The sequence below is a fragment of the Sminthopsis crassicaudata genome, chromosome 4, assembly GCF_048593235.1.
Source record: "Sminthopsis crassicaudata isolate SCR6 chromosome 4, ASM4859323v1, whole genome shotgun sequence".
Lineage (NCBI taxonomy): Eukaryota > Metazoa > Chordata > Mammalia > Dasyuromorphia > Dasyuridae > Sminthopsis > Sminthopsis crassicaudata.
The window spans coordinates 57,396,318-57,406,345 of record NC_133620.1 but is presented as its reverse complement, the minus strand read 5'-3'; the positions used below and the strand labels follow the sequence as shown (position 1 = coordinate 57,406,345).

The following is a 10,028-nucleotide window of genomic DNA, read 5'->3' as shown; positions in this document are numbered from 1 at the left end:
GTATATTTAAATCGGATGACAAGGGCATGGGGCATCAGTCACGGAAACTAGAAAAAAATAACTGTCAAAAATAATACTTGATGGGATGTTTATTTCTCCGATTCTTTAATATCTTTCACTTCCGGGTCACTCAAGTATAAAACCGAAGTGAGGTTGTTTGCGATTGGAGGGTGGGGTCGCGTCGCCTAGAGCGACAGCGTGGAAGGGGAGGGCAAATGAAGGAAGGGGGCGGGGCCTCAACCGGACTGACCGATTAGAAGCCTTGTGAAAGGGCGGGGTGAAGGAAGGGGATGAAAGAAGAGCTAGTAGAGGTTCCTGGGCGTGGTTTGGTTGCCAGAGTAACCTGGAAACTTGAAATACGTTGAGAGCTTCCTGCGCGGTAACTGACTAGTATATTCGTGGTACTGGAGGCCTTGACGCCATGGTGAGTGCTGAGAGAGCCAGCCCCAACTCCCGTTAGACCTCGGAATGTTGTCCCTCACCACATCCAGGTTCCCCAAGTGCTTACGAATGGGTGGGAGGAAGCCGCCCTGGTCTTAGCCAATTTCCTCTGTCCACTATCCCTCCTCTTTGACGCGCCCAGGCTCCCTGGGGGGGAGGGAGTAGAGGGGAAGATGACGTCATGGGGAATCTCCTGGGGAGCAGGATTGGCCGGGGCTTGAGCTGTGCTGCTGGCCTTTTTGCCTCTGCAGTTTCTGGCTACCCTGTTGTCATTGCCCCCAGCCCGCCCCAGCATCAGGGATGCTACGCCTCTTGACAGCATCCCTCATCCAAGCACTAGATTCTGGAATAGTTGGCTGTCGGCTGTGTTTATAAATAGTGCATTTATATAGTGCCCATTGGTAAAGCTCTTGCAAACTTTAAAGCCCTGTATAAATATTACCTTTGATTAATTTCAAAAATTTCCAAAGCGCTTTGCCAATTTCTCGTTTTATACTCATGAAATCCCTGGGATTTACGCACGAAGAAACCAAGACAGAGGTTTAGTGGCTTGCTAAAGTCATAGGGCCAAAAATACCGACGGCTGTATTTGAACTCAGATCTTCCTAACTACAACATCTCCGCTGTACCACTGGCTGCATGCAGCTCTTTCCAGATGAAGAGCATCATGGGAGTCTTGACTATTCCAGCCTGAGAGTAACTATGTAATGAAATGAGAAACAGTATCTATATCTGTGCAATGATGTATGTAAATGTATGTAAATGATCTAATTGAAGGTCACTGCTTATCTTAATCAAAAGAAGGTGGAAATTATAGTCATCTGGCTCTTTGGTTTTTTTTCTCAATAGTATTTTATTTTTCCAAATATATGTACTTTTTTTTTTTCCTGAGGCAATTGGGGTTAAGTGACTTGCCCAGGGTCACACAGCTAGCCAATATATGTAAAGATAGTTTTCAACAGTCATTTTTGTAAGACTTTGTGTTCCAGATTTTTCTCCCTCCCTCTTTTATCTTTCTCCCCAAGACAGTAAGCAATTTGATATAGGTTAAACATGTGCAATCCTTTTAAACATTTTTATATTTGTTTTGTTGTATGAGAAAAATTAGACAAAAAGGGAAAAAGCCATAAGAAAGAAAAATCAAACAAACAAAAGGTGAAAACTAGACTTCTTCCACATTCAGTCTCCATAGTTCTCTTACTGGATGCGGATGGAATTTTCATATGGTTCTTTCATGCATGTATTTTTAGTTATCTGTTTTTCAGCATTTTAAAGTCTTTACTTTATAGGCTAATATAGTGATTAACTACTAGATCCATGTCCCATTTCTTAATAGTCAGACATTTATTGATTATTTGCAAAATGCTTTACATATCCCTCATTTTATCCTCATAGTCCCCAGAGGGGAGGTACAATTTACAACCTCCATTTTACAGATGAAGAAACTGAGTTCAGGAGAGCTAACTAGCTATAAAATTGTGGCCTTTATCATATAATTGTATGATATAAGAATAAGTCCACAGTGATTCAGAAAGGAAACAAGACCATATGATAGCTTGCTCAGGGTCACCCAGCTGATGGGTATTTGGTAAGTCTGGATTTGAACTCAGGTCTGTCCTGGCTCCAGCACCAGCATTCTGTTTGCTGTTTCAGCTGCCTCTTCACTTGGGAAGATAGCAGCTCATTCAAGCTTGGCAGTCATGCCTTGTTCAAAGGTAGCAAGGCTTTTAACAAAAGAGAAAACTTAGGGAATATGTTTTATTATATAGACAGTTGTTTGATGTATAAATAGTGGTGAAAGCTGGCATTTTGTATCTTTTTAAATGTATTTACCTTTGATAATGACATCCATTTGGTGTTTAAAAGTTCATATAATCAGGTTGAACTCTTTTGAATGATAATGAATTTCATTTAGCAAGCTCTGAAATGTTCTAGACTTGATTTAGTTCATCAGTGTCCTTTGAAAACAAGATGATTTGTAGATTGTTGAAGATGGCACAGTGCAAGGAATGGTGAGTCAGGAAGAATTCAAATGCAGCCTTAGATTTGTGACGGGGGCAAGTCATTTAACCTCAATTTGCCTCTCTCTGGGGGGACAAAAATATCTCCTACCTGCCAGGGTTATGGTTAGGATCAAATGAGATAATATTTGTAAAGTGCTTAACATAATACCTGGCACAAAGTAGGTGCTTAACAAATGTTTTTTCTTTCCTTCCTATACTGTTCCTTTTTTATTGGTTCTCTGCTCTGGACATTTATCAACACAGCATCAAACATCCACTTTATGTCTCTCCTGATATAATTGGCTCAATTAAATGTCAGCCATGTACAAGGATTGATATTTGGTCCTGAAGATATCCAGACAAAACAAAACAGCCCCTTCCCTCAAAAAGATTATATTCTAGGGGAGGACGTAATACATAAACAAATAAGCAGATACACAATAAAAAATCCTTACATAAGTACAACATAACCTGTTGAGATATGAGACACTAACAGCAGAGAGAGATGAGAAACAGCACTGTAGGATTTAGCAGAAAGAACGTCATACAGTTATTACAAAGGAAGGACTTCATATGGTTTACCTTTAAAATGTTTAAATGACATTGCAACTATTCAAACCTCCTTATCTTTTCTTACTTGTCTGTGGTGTTTGTGTTTTTAAGGACTGTGTGGAATAGAGAGATAAGGTGAAGAACTTATAGGAATATGTGAATTCTTTTTCTGTATTTTATTTTATTATTTCTGTGTTTCCCCTATGACCTGTATAATATGTGCAGGCCCATATTTACTTGAGCCTTGGCCAACTATAAACATATTTACTTAACTTGAACTGATGACATTATCAGTATTTGACATTTATCAATATTTAGTCTATTAGCTTGACTACAGTCTGCTTAATTATCTGAAGCCTAAAGACCTGATTTTGTTTCCTAGAAATCAGGTGATTTCAGGGAAACAGAAACCTTCCATTCCAATCTCTTCAAATAGCAACAACCAATTAGATGCCTCCCCCTCCCCTTCTCAATGCTCTCTTACTTGTGATGTAATTTCTTGTATAAAAGCTATGTATCTTTACTACTTCTTTAGCCCTCTTACCAAGAGCTTTCTCTTTCCCTTATCTCATGATGGGATGGTTCATTCTTTGGAGGTTTAATAAACAACCTTTCTGTTTTCTATTTTGAGTTTTCTTTGAGTAGTCATTTTGGGTAAGGGTCTTCTACATCCCACACAGGACCTTTCCTAAATGCTTCCATTGTGATCTCTCATTATTTGCTCAGCCTTTTCCACATTCCTTTATTTTTAAATGGATATTGACATTCAGTAATCCATTTTTTTCCATATGTAATTTTAAAATGACAATTTATTTATGGCATTAGTGATGCAGTGGAAAAGAGCTCTGGATGGAATCAGAGGTCCTGCCTGCATGACTTCCTAAATGTGTGATTTGGAGCAAATTACTTTACCTCCTGGGCTTTATTGTTTTTACTTGTGAATTGAGGGGATTGGATTAGGTGACCTCTCACTCAGTGGGCTGAGGGTTTCAGTTTTGAATCATATCCATTTCAAAAAGAATAAGATTCCAAATATATTCTCTACAGGTCTGTAGACACCTTCCACAAAGTACTTTGAGTCCCCATAACCTCAAGTTCAGTCCTGCATGGTTTAGTTTGATCCCAAGGGTGACCTATTTCACTCTAGGACCCCACTCTACTCTGAGATTCCAGGAACATTTTTAGAACTAAGCTTCCACTTGCCATATCCAAGTTTTCTCCTAAAAGGTGGGTGAAAATCCTTTCTAGAAAAGGTGCTCAATGTACAATAGATACTAGGTACCAGACAATTATTTATTCTTTCTTTGAAGAAACTGCACAAGACATAAAGAATTCATAGGTTCTTTCCCAAATTAACTAATTAGAGACATCTTCAGATACAAATAGAAAATGTTTATTTAATTCCTGCAGGGAGAGACCCATCCCAGCTCCCAGGCGGGAGCCATGTTCTTGTGAACCTGACCAGGGGGAAGTAGAACACCCAGTTAAATAGGAAAATACCCAAATCTTTTCATTAGATAGACTAAAAGGATGTAACCATCCTTGACTAATGGTCACCAATGTAGTCAGCTTCCCACGGGTCATGTCACTTCTTGTAACTTCCTGTAGATATCATGTGACTTCCCAAGGTCCTTCTTGGACCTAAAGTCTAAGGCCTGATCTCCCAGCTCTGGGAATAGCATGACTTAGTCTCATAAGCTGAGAAAGCTTCGTCCAGTCAATCCCATTCACAGCTTTGCAAAGACAACTACAAAGAACCCAACATATTCACACATCTTCTTATACTTCCCCTTAAAAAAGAAAACAATTTTATAGACTGTAAAATGGATATTTTATGTTCATCTCAGACTGGTACTCTCCTGGGCAGCTTTACATAGTTTTTTGTTTTTTTTTAATATAACTTATTTTTCCAAATACAGGCAAAGATAGTTTTTAATCATTCACCCTCATAAAACCTTGTGTTCCACACTCCCTCCCTCCCTTTCTCCCTGCTCCTAGACAGAAAGTAATCTAATATATGTTAAACATGTGCAATTCTTCTAAACATCTTTCCATATTCATCATTCTGCCTTGGAAAGCTTTCTTTAGTCCCTTAGGGATACAGTTTTCCTGGCATTAATTCTTGTTTTCCTCCAGGAGCAGCCTGTTAAGATCTCTCACTGGTCCTCTACTGTAGGTGTACTATTTTGTGTTTGCATATACATACATTTTTATGGGAAGGAGTTGGTCTGTCTTAGACATAATCAGAGAGAAAGGACCTCAATAAAAAGATATTAAAACTATAAAATTCCAGCTCTTCTATGTAATTGCCTAATGAAGTATTAGAAAGTCCCTTAAGTGATTCAGAAAAGCTTCTGGGTGATCTTTAAAAAGTCAATTCAGTGATTCTAGGTGAGAGACTCATTCTAAAATGATACATATAGCTGGAGAAATGGAAGCTATGAGACTGGTGTTGAATCACCACCATCAAAAATGAGTCCTCTCCCTTTGAGCCAGGCTTCTGAAGCAGATTGGGCTCAAGGAATAAGGGGAGAAAAGTTGGGATATTAACTCTTATGACCTTAAGGCAGTAATCTTGTATTTCCATTCTCCCCTTGGGCTTCCTAGTAAGTAGTCCCAAGCTTTTCCTCCTGAGCATAGGAAAGTCTAAGTAGTTTCAAATGTTTATTTTGTATTTCTAAGTAGTATTGACCATAAGTTTTTGCTAGTTGATCTGTACTTTTTGAAAATGGGGGGAGGGGATGAGAACAAGAAGGCTATGGAGAAAAAAGGATTTAACATTAAACATTGTTCTCTCTCTCTCTCTCTCTCTCTCTTTTTTTTTTTCCCCTGAGGCTGGGGTTAAGTGACTTGCCCAGGGTCACACAGCTAGGAAGTGTTAAGTGTCTGAGACCAAATTTGAACTCGGGTTCTCCTGAATTCAAGGCTGGTGCTCTATACACTGCGCCACCTAGCTGCCCCTAAACATTGTTTTGTCAGATTATTTTTCTGTTTGGGGGCTCAGAGGTATGATAGAAAGAATTGCTGATTCTTTGATCCAACCTCCAGAGTAGAGAAGGAGCATTTACATTTGGATATCTAGGTCTCATATAGCACAGGTTAGGTCCTATTCAGAATGTGAGAGACCCTTTCACTTTTTTTTTTTTTTTTTTTTTTTTTTTTGGTATTCATTTTGTTTAGCTACGCCTGCACAGTATTTAAAATTTTTAAAAAATATTTATTTCTTTTCTGATTTTCTTTTCACAAAAAACTGTTACTCAAATTGTAAAATTAAAAATTTCTCTATATTTAACATGGAATTTTAAAATAAACTATTATTCAGGAATTGGTCATCTATTATCTACAATGTAGATCATTGAGACTTATTTTATCTTGTTTTATCTTCATCTCCCTTTTTCATCCTTTGTCTTTTATATATTTTCTGTGTCACCTAGATTACGGATAGGACAAGGGAAAGCAAAGAAATCCCAGTTGGAATTCTCATATTTTTGTTATTAAATTAGATAGCTCAATAAATGGCTTTAAGTGGTATTGTGCTTTTGTTATGTCACCCTTTAGTTTCTAGTTCAGTTAGACTTTGGTTCAACTTCCAAATATAACTTTTAGAAAGAACTAACTCCACACAACTCTCCATTTTCCTTTGCGCGTACCTTGCAGTACTTGCTACTAATTTGAACAGAAGGTATTGGATATAATTTGTAGGTTTTAATTCAATTTAAACTCTATACTTGGGTGAGTTATAAAAAAGGAAAGGTTAACATGTTTTAAGGTGTGCAGAGCACTTTACAAATATTATCTCAAAATCCACACAATAAACATGGGAGGTAAAGCCTGTTATCACCATTTTATAAATGAAGAAACTGAGGCAGATGGAGCTTAAACATCTTGCTCAAGGTCACATAGCTAGAAGTGAGGCAGGATTTGAACTTGGGTCTTTAAGGAAAGACTGGATGACCAAGTGTCAGCTATTTTACAGAGCATATTCCCTTTCAAATACCAGTTGGGCTGAATAGCTTCTGAAGTCCCTCCAACTTCCGGAGATTCTGTGATTTGTGTTGGCCAGATCTTCTCTGTCATGGTATCTTGTGATCACCACCAGTTCTGCTGCTTGGGAAAAGTTCATAAGCAGTGTGCCTTGTGCAGGCAGGGAAGCAGCCGTGGCTTCCTCTCGGGCGGCGCAGAACGTGGCAGTCCTGTGGAAAGCCTTGACTGCACATCCACTCCTGGCCACCAAGGCACAGGAAGACACTGCCCCTGCCTCACGCCTCGGACGCTCTCAGGAGGGAAACAGCATTTCAGTGGCTGCTCACATGTGAGATCTACCCCGACTGGATGGGAGAGTGTAGACAGGAGAGGCCGTTAGCCCGCAGGGCCAGGAGAGGCCTCGGGCAGCAGGGGTTCGTGAGCTGAGCCCTGAAAAGCCAGGGAAGCCCGCGCCGAAGCCGCCCAGGAGGCACGTGGTCGTGAGGAGAGAGCTGCGGCCCGCCGGAGTGTGCGGAAGGGGCAGTGCCCACCACAAGGAAAGGCAGCACGCTCAGGGCCAGCCCGAGGACCTTTCATTGGTGCCGGAACTCTGGGTACAGAATGGGCGGAGGGGGGAGGGGTGGCCAGAGCAACGCCGGAGGCAGAGGGATGCGCTACGCCGGAGGCAAGGAGTCTGCGCAGATGGCTGAGCGGGCTGGCCCTAGCGGGCAGCAGCGAGCTAAGGTGGTGAGGTGTTAGGTCCCGCGTTGGATCTGAGCCGAGCCCCGCAGTGAGCCCCAGACTTTCACATGGGGGGAAAGCAGCGTCAACGAGGCCTATTTTAGACTTGTGGAGTGAGATTCCACCTGATGTCCACATAAAAGGATCAAAATGGAGGAGGCCCAGGACAGAGCCGCCTCTGGTTAGTGGCCATGTCCGAAGCCAGCAAAGGGGACCGGCAAAGGAGTAGTCCCCTGTCCCCCAAAAACCCCAGAGGGAAGGAGTGGAGGATCAACAGTCTCGGGGCTGCTCAGGACGGATGGGGACGGAGGCCAGGCGTTTGATTTGGCACCTAAGAGATCCTGGGATTCACTGGAAAGTGCAGTCTCAGGGCAGTGATGGGGCCGAGGAGGGAAAGGGAGGAGCTATCTCAGGTGCTTCCTTAGGAGAGAGGCCAGATAGAGGCCAGTGACTAGTGGGGAACAGTTGGAGCAAGGGAGAATTTTTAAGTGGTGAGTCAGAGCCAGAGTGTGAGTAGGGCAGGCAAGGGCTCAGAAGGTTTGGAAAGCTTGGAGATGAGAGAGGGGGTGGGGGTGGTTGGAAACAGTTTGCAGAAGGAGTGGGATGGATGGGTCAGATACACATACAGAGTCTGGCAACGTGGCTACTGGTATTCCCATAGCCCCCCTCACCTCCCAATTCCTCCGCTTCCTCATCTCAGTGACTCCCTTCTTCACCCTGTCTTACTACACAGAGGCGGTGACATCCCGAGCTGCCATCCCATTCCCCAAACGCCGCACCCTTTCCCAGTGTTCATCAGCTCTGAAATTCCCTCTTTTGACCCCAAGTTGTCAATTCACTTCTGCTTTGCAGCTCTAACCCACTGTTACCTCCAATCTCTTGACCCCTTAATTCTTTTTTTAAATTTTTAAAAAAATTTAATTTTTTATTAATTTTTATAATTATAACATTTTCTTTGACAGTACATATGCATAGGTAATTTTTTTTTTTTTTTTTTTTTTTTTACAATATTATCCCTTGTACTCCCTTCTGTTCTGAGTTTTTCCCCTCCTTCCCTCCACCCCCTCCCCTAGGTGGCAGGTATTCCCATACATATTAAATATCTTATAGTATATCCTAGGTACAATATATATGTGCAGAACCGAATTTTGTTGTTGTTGCAAAGGAAGGATCATATTTGGAAGGTAAAAATAATCTGAGAAGAGAAACAAAACAAAACAAAACAAAAAAACAATGCTCACAGTTTACACTCATTTCCCAGTGTGACCCCTTAATTTTTAACTTTAGGGTAGGGATGAGGAGGGAGAGCCATCCAAGCATGGAAAAAAACAATAAAAATGGTCCATCTGATGGTGGGGAAATAAGTAGGCTAGGGGGCAGGAGAATGCAGGTATTGGACAGGGGAGTGGGTCAGGGTGGAGGTATGAGGTGTTAGAAACAAAGGGGAATGACAGGTTACCAAACAGAGGGTTTTATATCTGTTCCTGGAGAGGTAAAGGAGCTCCCGGAAGGAGGCTTTGCCAGACCTTGGACACCTGAGTGGAGGAAAGATGGACTGCAGCAGGGAGAACAAGGAGCAGGCCATTGTAATATTCCAGGGGTGAAGCGATGATGGTGAGGTGCCAGAGGAGGGAGGGCATAGGAGAGATTCTGGGTAGGTGAAGAGCCTCGGCCACACTTTCAGTGCAGGTGGGGGAAGGAGGAGGGGAGAGAGAAGGGCAATTGAAAGACTGGCATGGTGGCACTCGGTAGTCAATAACTGACTGTCAGGAGTGCCACCATTGCCAGTCTGTAAGGCAGATGGGGATGGAGTTTGGGGGTAAAAGGGTTTAGGGCTGTGTAAATAGCTTGGGGCAGGCCGGGTGGGCCTGTAGTCTGGAAGCCCCAAGATCAGATGTAGCCTTAGATACTTCCTTGTGGTGAGACTAGGGAGGCCACTTCGGTGTGTGTGTGTGTGTGTGTGTGTGTGTGTGTGTGTGTGTGTGTGTGTACAAAAAATGGGAAGACGGATACTTTCTGCTGCTTTGCTGCAGTGAAGGCCTTCCCTGAAAACAGTGGCAACTATTTTTATTGTCTTCTGCTTGCGGGGCGATATAGATAGTTATATTTTAAATGTTTGATACTGAGTTATGGCCTTTGCTGTTGAAATCTTTACCTGTGGCAGAGTTATGTAACTAAAACGAATTGGAGCTATGTGCTACTTATAAAAATGCATAATTTTCAACTGTTAAAATCCATGTCGAACATTAGGTGGCGCTCACTGACTGTTGTTGATCTCTTGACTTCTAAAAATATTGGCTTTAATAGGCCCTTAGAGGGTTTGTCTGT

At 41.9% G+C, this 10,028-nt stretch overlaps 1 protein-coding gene across 4 annotated transcripts in view; it reads left to right on the top strand.

Moving 5' to 3' along the window:
- Window positions 1–2: 2 nt before the first annotated feature.
- NME7 (NME/NM23 family member 7) overlaps window positions 3–10,028 on the top strand; it is a 155,739-nt gene continuing 145,713 nt past the window's right edge. The window contains exon 1 of one of the 4 annotated variants that reach the window (XM_074308297.1): window positions 3–424. In XM_074308297.1, coding sequence (XP_074164398.1) covers window positions 422–424 — 3 coding nt within the window. In that variant the 5' untranslated portion in view covers window positions 3–421. Of the gene's footprint in view, window positions 425–7,595; window positions 7,882–10,028 lie in introns of those variants that run through there. The other 3 variants (XM_074308296.1, XM_074308299.1, XM_074308298.1) reach the window with 3 other exon arrangements.